General features: G+C 39.3%; 1 protein-coding gene across 1 annotated transcript; it reads left to right on the plus strand.

Annotated features, from left to right (window-relative positions):
* The first annotated feature begins 988 nt into the window (after positions 1 to 988).
* Positions 989 to 8629, plus strand: sox19b (SRY-box transcription factor 19b). Its single transcript, XM_042402387.1, has 2 exons — positions 989 to 2085; positions 6334 to 8629. The coding sequence occupies exons 1-2, from the start codon at positions 1421 to 1423 to the stop codon at positions 6593 to 6595; spliced, it is 927 nt and encodes a 308-aa protein (XP_042258321.1). The 5' UTR covers positions 989 to 1420; the 3' UTR covers positions 6596 to 8629.
* Positions 8630 to 12861: the final 4232 nt, after the last annotated feature.

A 12861-nucleotide genomic window follows, 5' to 3' on the forward strand; every position in this document is an offset into this window, starting at 1 on the left:
ATCACATTTCATTTCTGACTGGTACCTGAGGCAACATACTGATCCTTTGCTAATTGAATTCTTTTCTTCTTACTTCTAATGTCTGTTGCATTTCCTCTGACATGTTTGTTGTGGTCACCTTTCTTCTTCTTTTTATATTTTATAGTGGCTGGCAAAACAATAGAGTGATGCACTGCCGCCACCCACTGCTATTGGTTGTGGCTTGATTTTCTCTCAGTTTACACCTTGTTGCCCAACTACCGGTTAGGAGGTTAGGGTGAATGTTGTACATCATTTTTATTTGAAATCTAACTTTTATTGTTTATGAAAATTTTGCAGTCTGTCAAGGTCACTTTCTATGGAAAAATTAATATTTGCAATAAAATACTATGAAAATATGTAGGGTTTATTAACAGACTTCCTGGAAAATAATCCTATGAAGGATTTCACCAAGTATAAAATTTCTAAATAATTCATTAAACTTTACTTTGAATATATTTTGTTGATGGTTTTTGTGTTATGTGATTTTATTCATATAATAATTACTAATATTTTTTGTAATTTATTTTACTTTTATATATTTTGTTGTTTTATCCCTTTGCAATTTTAAACGTAAATATATTTATATTTAATATTTTGGTGTTTGTGTGTTTCGCCTGGCAAAAACGGAGTAAATTTAAGATAGACCTTCAAGTTTGTAGCAGTTTACACGTTCTCTCTCTCTCTCTCTCTCTCTCTCTTTCTCTCTCTCTCTCTCTCTCTCTCTCTCTCTCTCTACCTGTGTGTGTGTGTGTGTGTATGTGTGTGTGTTATATACGCACACTTGACGAAGAGAACACTGGTAAAACACTGTTTAAATGTGAACAATCTGTTAAGTAGTCTATTGCTGATTAGAATTGATTATTAAGATTCCTCCCCTCTCTCCACCTCCGACATCACCAAGTATCTCGGGCACCATCGCAGCCTTTTCAGTTGCAAATGCACGCGCACAGGCTGAAGCTTTACGCTCTCCCATTGGTCCCCACCGGACCGGCTGCACGAGAATAGGGGAAGTTTTGGAGTTAACAGGCAGCTGAGTTCAGTGTCTGAGCTGGCCGTCTGACAAGTGGTTTTCCGCTGAGAATTATAGTACTGAAAACGGGCAGTTGCTGCGTTTCTTCGCTGAATTTTGCATATTTTCTGTAAGTTTCAGTATCGAAGTAATGATTGCCACATTCAGACTTAAAAATTGAAAAAAAAGGTCAAATCGGTCGTCCGCTGCGGTTTGTTTTCTCTCCCGGGTGTGTCGTGAGTAATTAGTTAATTTGGATCACCCGGTGCTCCCGATTAAACCTGTGGAGAAACCTGGCCACAAGTCGCCAGGTGCACGGCGACAAAGGGCTGCTGCGCGCTTCATCGTTTCAACTGTTCTGTAACTCATCTTAACTCTGCCAGATCCAACATGTACAGCATAATGGAACACGAGCTGAAGCCGACCGGCCAGCCACCGTCTCATCAGACCTCCCAAGGAATGTCACCGGTCACCGGCAACATGACCGGGAACATGGGCACCAACGGCAACTCACACCCGAGCTCCAAAACGGCATTAGCACCTGGAGGCGACCCCATGGATAAAGTCAAGCGGCCCATGAACGCTTTCATGGTCTGGTCCAGGGGACAGAGGCGCAAGATGGCTCAAGAAAACCCCAAAATGCACAATTCTGAGATCAGCAAGCGGCTGGGAGCGGAGTGGAAACTTCTGACCGACGCCGAGAAACGGCCCTTCATCGACGAGGCCAAGCGGCTCCGGGCCGTCCACATGAAGGAGTACCCCGACTACAAGTACAAGCCACGCCGCAAGACAAAGCCACTGCTGAAGAAGGACACTCAGGTGGGTAAGTACCCGCTGTCAGCCGGTAACCTGCTGGCGGCTGCGGCTGCGCAAGGCCAAGGTGGAAGTCCGAGGATGGAGAGCTACGGCTGGGGCCCCACCGGTGGGTACGCCGGTATGCAGGGCGAGGCGCTCGGCTACACACAGCAGCTACACCGGTATGACCTGTCAGCTCTCCAGTACCCACCTGCAATGACGGCAGCACAGACGTACATGAACGGAGCCAACTCGTACAGGTGAGCTGCAGCTGTACGGGAACTACAGTGCAGTAAATTAAAGTACATTTTAGGATCACTTTTTGTTTTTACTGTGTCCCTTTTTCGCTGTTTAACCAACAAAGGCAGTTTGGTCCGAATGTCCTTGCATTGATTGTTCAGCCTGTCCTCATTTCTCCAGTCAGTGCCAAAATGTATCAAAGTGTGGCCTGCTTTACAAATACTTTGGCCTATAGAAAGAGGATATAATATATTTATCGTAATTTTTGTGACCCTTTTGTCCATCAAGCAAACCCTTCAGAACTTTCCCACAAGGATCAAAACTATTAAATTTGAGTGAATGGTGGTTTTCATTTCGCCTAATTTATCTGCAGTTTTTTTTTCCTTGAAGGCCGTTTTTGTTGCCTCCAAAGTAAATAATATCCCAAGAATTAGCCTAACATGCTTAATAAAATGATGAAATTAGGTGCCTCCTGTTTACAGCCTCCAAATAAGGTCTCCAGCACGCGCTGTAGGCCGATTATTGGTTGATTGCTGCGATCAGAAAAAAACAGTTTTGTTGAAATGTACAAATTCTGGAATTACTGAACAAAAGGCAAACTGTGTTAATCACGTGACTTGATAATAGCTCTCCAAAAAAGATGGATTTGAAGAAGGGAGCGCCTCTCAACGACAATCAGTTGAGGAGAGAGGTCTGCACAGAACACTTTCAAATCAAGTGGAGAGCATGGCAGAGATTAAATATTACGCACATGCATGAATCAGTTTATTTAGAATAAGGCGTTTAATAAATTTTTTTAAAATATGGATTTTTATTTAGATTGATCTTTTATTCTTATTGTAGTGGGTCCATGTCAGCAGTTCCAAACACAAAACAAAGACATAGTTACACTTGCATATACTGTATGCCTCTTCTATTCACATTCACAGAATAGTTGTATTTTCTTTCTTTCTTTTTTTTTTAACAAGATTGTGACTTGATCATTGGATAGAAAGACTCCCCATTTTATTTGTACTGCCCAAACCCCAGAAATGGTTTTAAATAGTTTTAGCAGCTAAAAAAAGTTAGTTATTTTTAAAATAAAAGTAGTCAACCAATATCATATTTAGATGCCACAACAGTGACAGACAATTAGCTTTATTAGTTGCTGAACTGGATTTGCTTGTCAGACATGAAGAGGGGTGCCTGAATTCTCACAGGGGACTGAGAATTCTGATGTTGATTTAGTGTTTTTTTTTGTTTTTTTTTTAAGAATTTCTGAATAAAACTTTCAAACCAACGGACAAAAAACAAACAAGAAAGGAAAAAGTAATGTCAAATGACCTGAAATACACTGACACTGAAACCACTCAACTACTCAATCTTCAGAGTGAGAGATGTAAAATGGACCTGTAAGAGAGCACTTTAAAAATAAGACTTTAATCGGGAAGAAATGTTGAGATAAATTATTCAGTGCCATTGAGCCATTGAAAAACTCTGAGAAACAACAGGCTTCAGTCTGTTGCCTACTTGTTATGAGTGTGGCGTTCTGCTGTGGGCTGGGTCCTGTCTGGAATGTTGATCAGGATGACTTGATGGCAGGCAAGACTGCTCTGTGTGTGGTCCTCTACCCACAATCCCCTGTTCCTGCTAACCCTAAACTTGTGTCCGGATACACTTCTGGGTCTCTGCCTTCTGCCGTAGGTCTACTGTCCCCCAAACTACAGTAGATACAATTGAAAGATAGAACACTTTGACAAATGTTGTAGTGTGAATGATGCTGAACTTTATTCCAATATTTGATCATTTCGAAGTTCCTTTGACTGATTTGCAGTGTTATCATTTCAGACATCTTTGTTCTTACTGTTTTTTTTTCTCCCACAAATAAAAGTATCTTCCACGGAAGCTTACGTTTTAGAAGTCAAAAGTTTAGAGTCATGCTGGAGGCCAAGTCTGTTGATGTCCATCCTGTTCCTTTGTGGCATAGTAAATGGAATCTAACACAGGGAAGTTTGTAGTTAGGAAAAAAGAAACATCTTGTCAACTGACATAAATCTTTATGGGCTGTGAGTTTGAGAAATGGCAAAAATACAACTGATTAAGGGTTTTAAACATTTTCTTCATTATATTGTATAAGTAGGATGTTCTAACTATATAAAACTGGACCCAATTAGACTGGTATAAGATGGTTTAAAATAAGTCACTACTTTTTCAACACTTCAATGACATGCTTTTTGCAGAGAAACCATTTGAACTGAGTGGGATGTTGTCTGCTGGCAAGTTTCTACAGTGACACTTCAGTGCACATTTCCATGACTTCTGGGTGCATTGCACTCTTTCTCCTCATTTGGGATTACTGTCCTGTTGTTGTTTGTGAACTCGTTGCTATGATTGCTAGATGATGGATATTTTTTGCTTGTGTCAATTTTTAGTTCCACATGCAGGCTTGTGTGGATTCAGCATTAACCTCCACAAGGATGAGGAGCTCTGTTAAACTGAATTTGCTTCCAGCTGAATTATCCATAAATCAATTTTTAGCCTCCTGTGCTGGTCAGAATTATAATGGCAGCAGTGCAGCTCCAAATTCTTTGTTCTCCAGAATAGGAGCCCCCATACTGGATTAACTTTTCTTAACATATCCTAGCAAAAGTTTGCTAAGAGTGTCAGTTTCTTGTGAATGAATGAATTTGTTGTACCTGAAGGTTAAATGTTCATTTTAAATAAGAAATGAATGTTCCCACTGAGACTCAGAGTGAGAATTTTTTTTTTTTTGTGCTCAGGCTGGTGAATAGCAGAGGTGTTTCTGACTGAAGGCTTTCAGAGTTTGTAGGTGGGGTTGTAAACTAGGCCAGTGTTGATCTGTAGACCAAACATACAGTGGTTACTCTCCCTGATCCTGGCTCTGTCTCAACATGCAGGTGCTCATTATGAAAAATCTGTCGTAGTTTGAACACTGGTGTACTCTGACTCATTGCCTCTTGTAACAGTCCAAGCAGTGCAAGTGACAGTAGCAACACCACAATGTAAAATATTGCATTACAGGTAAAATTTAGCATTGTCTGTATTACTTAAATATTTACACGTCAATAAAATGTGCTTAAATGTAAAGTCATTAAGAAGTACAAGCCCTCTCAGAGGTATTTTTGATCATATAAATTATATTTACATATGGAAAAAAGACACCTGCACACTTATTCACACTGCAAGCACCTAATTTATGAGTGTGTTAAGTGTTAATTTAGCTAGGTAAACACCACTAAATTAATGATTTCTGAAGCTGTTTATGTTTAAAACCATATTCCAGGACCAAAAACCTATGAATAACTCATATTCATCTCTTAGAAATCCTCTAAATTTTAGTGATAGCAGGTTTCGAGACTATTTCAAATGGTTTTGGACTGGCCTACCCTTTTGTTCACTTGCACATATAATACATGATTGATGCCTCAACTTCTTTAACCTAGAAACAGAGCAGTCACTGCTCAAATGGAAACTAAAGCTACAAAGCTACTTACACGTAATGATGATGATGTAATGTGAACATGGTTTCATTTTGGTAAAAGAGCATCTTTGTTGTGCAGTAAACAAGTAATCTGGAATTGTCCTCTACTGTCTACTGAACTTGTGCCATGAACACTCCTATATAACATTTAGATACAATTATTCCCAAGACTGAACTCAAGTATGACGATGATCATTTCCATCAAGTCCCAGTTCATTAATTTTAATGCTGCTGAACACTGATTCTCCTCTTGAAAGGATAACTCCTTAAAATAAAACTTAAAAGTTAAGAAGACATTCAGAATATCAGTTGTTAGAAGTTGGAGCAAAGTTTGGCTTAATTTTTTATTTCCTCAAACGGCGAACTTGTTGTACTCTAGAGTTGGAGACACTGAAATTGTGCAGTTTTCCTTTTCAAAGTGTCTAACAGATTACATCACACATGGCCCATTCTCTTATCACTGAATTAACATGACAGTCACCCAATTATCATTGGGTTTTTTTCAGTAACCTGATTATTAAATGTGAATGAGAAAGATGTTTTCTTAATCTGGAATCTTAATAAGAGAAGCCCTGTTAACATGGCTACATTTCTGCTACGTTTTTCTTTTTTATTAACTTGCGCATAAAGCGTAAGCATAAAGGACAGGGGCATGAAAACCTTATTGCAACAGTGCATCCTGAAATCAGACATAAACCCATAGTCTGATTTCTCCCAGTAACCAGATGTATTTATATTTTAAACTCTCAGATGAGGCATCTTACTTGTATGTCTTTTGCACCCACAGCCCCATGTCCTACAGTAGCAGTCCCCAGCAGCCGAGCCCTGTGACCATGTCCATGGTGAAAGCAGAACCTGTGTCCCACTCACCTCCGACGGGGACACCAAACCACCATCGGGGTCCTCTGCAGGGTGACCTCAGGGACATGATCAGCATGTACATCCCAGGACCAGGAGGGGATGCCGGTGACCCCACAGCAGCACAGAGGGGCTACAGCAGTGTCCAGCAGCACTACCTCACTGGAACCGTCCCACTCACACACATCTAGAATTGAACTGGGAATCATGGGGGAGGGGAGGGGTGGGGTGGGTGAAGAAGTTGGAGTCCAGTGTGGTGGACTTTACTGGCAAAGAGACACAAGATGTGAAGAAAAAATACATTTTGTTCCTGCATTCAGGGCTCTTATAGTTCCACATGTGTCTGCAATTAAAGGCACAAGATCACTACATTTTTTTTTATTTTATAAAGCAGTTTTTTCTACCTCTTTGGTGCCACATCTGTTCAGATAAATACCACACACACCTGCCACCACACGTACAGAACTGAGACTTCTTCCTGCCCACCGCCCTCCAGCAGACTTCTCTCCATGAAGGACTGCAGTGAAGACGGGGACAATGTCTGTTTATTGTGTACACATTAGGAAATGTTACTTTGCCTTTTTATATTTTTTAGAAGTTATCCGTAATAACTTAAAATCAAAGACTCCTTAATACCTCCCTAACTTGTGACACTGGCACTCATTACAGTTCCACCATACCCAGTCAGTGCCTGTAGACTGGTTCTGTTATTGGGTTTAGTCTTCCAGTGTTTGACCATACAGCCAGTCCCTGCCATGTACAACCACAGCACAGAGACAAATAAAATGCCAACTTGGTCCATGGATCAGAATCTCTCAGCTAGTGACAGACAAATCACCTGAGCTGAAGTGCTCTGGTTGTTGAATTGTTGTTGCTGTCCTAATGTGTGAGTGGAGCTGGAGAACAGCTGGGTGGGTAGAATGGGAAGGAAATGCACAACTTGAATAACAGAGGTGTTTTTTTTAAAATGAACTCTTTGTGCCTTGGCTTTGGTTTAGTACTCTTGTATTTTTATATTTTTTTAATTGATGAAAATTTTGGATGACATGGAAAACACCTGTTGGACAATCAGCACTGCATTCACTGGAAATGAACATAAAACACTGGCTTCTATGATCTACGGTGTTGCTTAGAATGTAGAACCAGCCTGGTTCCTTCGTTCTCTATAAAGTGTACAAAATGCTGAACAGTAGGTCTAGTGAAAGTCTCCACACTCTCACCAGATCTCTGGATTTACAACTTTGAGTCTCAGAAGATGTGTGACACTGTTTTTGCTGCCTGTATGTTTTTATTCGCTATAATTAGTTTTAGATTGGACTTTTTTGATGTAAATGTTCAGTTGTGTTGTTCTGGCATTGTCCTGAGTTGCTCTGTGTATTCATTGTCACTTTGCTCTAGGCAATAGGCATTGTATAGGCTGATCATTTAAGTGAATGAAATTTGATATGAAAGGCTGTATTTCAGTTGAGTAGTTTTACTCCAAATAGCACATTAAGACTTGCAAGTTATATCTTCCAAGTACGCTGAACTGACAAAAGCCTTCCAGGCATGTTTTTAATGGCCTTTCTAAGTGTTTTTACCACCAGCAAAGAGAATATATCAAATTAAATTTTCAGATTATATCTCTAACAAACCTTCCATTTTGTTTCTAAACTTTATTTCAGATAATTTTACCTGTGGATAATTAAATCATTCTATGAAAGAATAAACTACAGTGTTTTTAATCCTAGTTCTCTCAAACCGACAGTACTGTCATTGTCTGTTTTTCTGTCTGGTTACTAGTGCTGCTATGGACCTAAAGGGAGCTTTTTTTGTATATTTTCAACCTACAAAAACTGCGAATGCTGCATGTGGTAGACTATTTACAGTTCTTTAGTTTAAAGCATTCATTACTAACTACTGTAAACACGCACTAGAAACAGATGCCTGACTTATTTTTGAAAAGGGGGGAGAGCAGGTATATTTAAGTAATACGTGAATGTTTACATTGCTACCCGAGTATTTGAAAATTAACTGTTACACTGACTTGTATCTCTATTTTTAGAATGAATTCTCTTTTTGTAAATGCTGCCAGATACTAGAATTACTGTATGTAGCATTCATGTAAATAATGTATACATTTTTAGGCTCTTATACTAAGAGTCTTGATTCCTTTTTGATTAAAAAATCTTTGTTATGGCATTCATGACAATATTAATAAAAAGTACAAATCCTTTTTTCATTTATGTTGCATGATAAATTTTGTCTGTGTGCTTTTAGTTCAAAGGCAGTATGTATATGATGGAATTAATAGAAATGGAATTAGTGAAGTCTTATTTTGCCCATGAACAGTTCCTTTTATGGAGGCAATTTTTATTCACATGGTGATTAATCAAAATAGTTAAAAGATAATAAAACTTAACACAAAATTGTTGTAGTAAACAGTAGTCTATATAAGAGTAATTCTTCCATCATTGTATCATAGAAATCTATAATGAGACCTTTTACATAAGTATATATCACAAAGAGAAGTCCTCAAACGTTCTGCATTCAAGTAGTATTGACAGCAAAATGGAATTAAAGTATCAAAAGTAAAATTACTTATTATGCAAAATGGCCCTGGAGGGTTATGTTTATCATATATATTGGAATATTATTACTGATTTATTGATATGTACATGTAAGCATTTTAAGGTCGAAGCACAGCTAATTTTAACAACTTATAGCTTATTAGTTTTTTTCAAAATAAATTGCAACTTCATATAAAATCCCAATCTGAAAAGTAACTAATAACTATAGCTGTGAAACGAATCTAGTGGAGTAAAAAGTACAATATTTTCCTCTGAAATGAAATGGAGTAGAATTTACCATAAAGTAAAACTCAAGTAAAATTCAAGTTGCTCAAAATTGTTAACTCTAACATATAATAACATTGGTGCACTACTGATACTATATGTTAGCGAAATATGGACGCATTTAAAGGACAATACTCGTAATTTAGCAAGTTTTATTCAATTCAGTTCATGTATATATATTTTGTAAGCCTCCATTCAACCTTTCATAGTTTTTAATTTAGGGCTCCTATTGTTCTTGGCGGTTAGTTATTTTGTTCATATCTATGGGATATGAAAGCTTAAAATTTGCTTGAGTCCTGTAATTAAACTCGCTTTGAATACCAAGTCTTCATTAATTTGTGTCATAGTTATATTATCATTCTAAGTTAATGCAGAGTAGACTTCCCTCTAGGCAGCAGTAATCAAATTTAAAGAAAACTTTTGCAGATTTGACTTTCACTGTGATGGTTTAAACATTTGTAGCACATAGGCCTATTTAAAGATTTCGAATTTATTTTATATACCCTTAAAAAATCTGAAGCTCTACAGCATGATTTGGAAAATGGTCAGCAGTTGTGTAAAATATAGACTGTTATAGGGAGATTAAACATTGGAATTTTCCTCTAAAGCGACACAGTGCTGTAGGCTTACAGTTTATAAATATACGTACTGCTAAGCATTACTTGTTACAGCCTAAATGTTATCATATTACATTAATGTGTTTTATTGATATTATTGCTGATAGATTTACAGTTTATTCTTTTGCTTATTATTTTCAAATAGGCTATAACCAATCTTTTTCCAGAAGGGCCAGATGAATAGTAGCCTAATATTTTTTTCTCCTCTGAATTGGAAAATCCAGTTATCTAAATGTCACCAGATGAGTGTTGGTGTTTCTCAGCTGTTGCTTCAAACATGACCTCATTCATCGACATCATCGCAGAATATAAGAATGGCATACCAGCAATCAAAACTGACCTTTTTTTCACTTTTTTCACAGCGTCTTCACAGGCGGAGCCATCAGCGCTGCCTGAGGCCGCTCAGAATAAAACTCCGGACAAAAGTGAACATTAGCGGGAGAACATGGGTGTCTTGCCGGGGTGGCAAGACGTGATGGGTGAGGGTGAATGGTGCCTAGAATGATTTAAAGCTCGATTATTTACTTTCTTATCTTTACCCTCTTTTAAAATTCACTTTCTCCTTTCCCCCCACCTCCCTTTCACTGTCTCCCTCCTCCCCTGCGTCTCTCAACAGAGAAAGCGGGTGGATAGCCCGTTCGTAATTGGCCGTTTCAGAGGCGCATTGTCCGCGGCTTTTCAGGCCGCAGGTGCATATAGTAAAGCCGGAGTCTCCGCTCCTCCCCCGGGCGTCTTTGTTCCCTTTCCCCGCCTCCCCCACTCTCCCGCTGGGCAGAAAATTAGGGCTGCTTTTTGCGGCTTCGTCCTCAAGCTTAACCCTTTCACCGACCGCCGCCTTTCTCATGGAAATGGGACAGAACCCCGCACCGGCTAATCGGTCAGTGAGGGGAGGGGAGGGGATGGGATGGTAGGGAAAGGGGGGAGAGAAAGATGAGGGAACCAGGATCAACAGGGGGAAAAGGATAACGGGGAACAAATGCAGGGAGGTCGGCGAAAATCAATAGCTTCTCAAATTTCCCAAACAGCACATATCCGAATACATTTCATAGGTAGTGCCATATTTTAGTTAGCCTTAGCCAAATGAAGAATTTAGTTGAGTTTTTAGAAAGCCCTGTGAGTTGCAACGGTCAATTGTGTACAGAGAGGTTTCCCGTGATGTAAACTTTAATAAAATAATAGTGAAACTATTCTAATTTCTTATTTATTTGCTGCATGGGGACCTGTGGAACTCTGGTAAGGACCCCCTGAACTGAAACCGAACCCTCTGAAAGATTCCGAGACGCCCTCAAACCCATCTAAGCCCCCTGAGGATCCCTGGAACCCATGGGACTATCTCAAGGACGCATAGAACCATTTCAGGGACCACTTGGGGCCTTTCAGATTAAACATTGAGAATTAATCTAAATGTTATTCTTAAAGAACATACCTGTATTTTGTTTAAACATACATACACACACACACACACACACACACACACACACACACACACACACACACACACACACACATATACATACATATGGACCTTGTTAAAATGTACTTATTTAGTCATGCCACGGTTATTGATTAAGATCCCCCCTGAAACATTTATTTCAGTTGTTAAGAATCTCTTACATGTTGATTGGAACCATTGGAACATATGGCCAAAAAGTGGAGTTTATAGAGCTGTATAAACCAAATCTAAAATTATTTTTTGATCTGTAAAAAAGAAATCTGTAAAAAACTGAGTGAAAAGCATTGGGCATGGTTCATGTAATACTGCTGCAATTCAAACATTCTTAGATAGTACCTAAACATAAGAACATATGGAGCATGTAGAACTTTGCTCTCCAGAAGAGATTAAAAGGTGCTTTTATAACTTTCGATAATTGACAGTGTATTTAAATACATGTTGATTTTGGCAAAGAATCAAAGGAGCATTTTTTGCCCTGTAACTAGCGGAAGTTAGAGCATATATGTGGGTTGTTTTGGCTGCGCTCCATGTGTGGGTGGGGATGGGGTAGGGAGTGGGAGAGGGGTGGGTGTGGAGAAGTGGGTGGAGGGAGTGTCAAAAGAGGGATTTTCTGGTCCAATACATCCCATCACTTAGCAACAAGCAGTGAGGCTTCAACAAGTGGTTGCCATGGATCTGCTGAGAGTGACTTAAAAGTCTCCACAAAGAGCTGTGGTCAGCCTGTGTGTGTGTGTGTGTGTGTGTGTGTGTGTGTGTGTGTGTGTGCGTGTGTGTGTGTGTGTGTGTGAGAGAGAGAGATAGAGAGAGAGACAGCGAGAGAGAGAGAGAATCAGGTGGTGAGTTTTAAGTGCAAATTGACATTCACTTTGCTTACACACAATCTAGTTGTAAGATCCACGTTTTTGCAGAAAATGAATTTGAATCCCAGCTTCTCTCCTGCAAGGTTAATTTACGCTCACTGACTGACAGGTCAAGCTCTCATTCACTGGCTGCTACTGTTGTCTCTCTCTTCAATGAACACTATAACAAGTAAATGGCGGAATTAGGAATTATATCAACACAGACAGGAATGAGTTCGGCAACATTACTCCAGGAAACCACCACTTCATGAGCAGTCATGGAAATGCTGCCTTGATTTTAATATAAAGTACCTGCTCCAGGAGCAGAGCGACAGCTCCTATTTGCATGCATACCAGGGCAAACACCATCGTATATACATGCGTTCCCATGCATTTTGTGCATGTAAGGCAGAGGAGGTTTGCAGATGTATGATCCCTATAGATCTGTACATACACACAGATGTGTATTTTATCCTCTAATTCTTGCATATACTCGCATGGTCCCTATATCAACTTGATCCCTCACCATTAGGGACTTATTGACATAATCAACAAAACTGTCTCCTCTCTTGGTTTTTAACAACAACCTGTTCCTTTTCTCCCCCCTGGTGGTTGGAATGATTTTACCCAATCAGAAACAACTATTTTGCATGGTCATGACATAACACTGAGTCAGTGCAGTAATTTTGAGGTCAGTCTTGAGTGAAATCAAGA

The sequence above is a fragment of the Thunnus maccoyii genome, chromosome 22, assembly GCF_910596095.1.
Source record: "Thunnus maccoyii chromosome 22, fThuMac1.1, whole genome shotgun sequence".
In the NCBI taxonomy this organism is placed as follows: Eukaryota; Metazoa; Chordata; class Actinopteri; order Scombriformes; family Scombridae; genus Thunnus; species Thunnus maccoyii.

Excerpts from the sequence above, each read along its gene's own strand:
- sox19b (XM_042402387.1), top strand. The coding sequence starts at position 1,421 with ATGTACAGCATAATGGAACACGAGCTGAAGCCGACCGGCCAGCCACCG. Across the intron at positions 2,086-6,333 it reads AACGGAGCCAACTCGTACAG|CCCCATGTCCTACAGTAGCA; the intron begins GTGAGCTGCAGC and ends TTGCACCCACAG.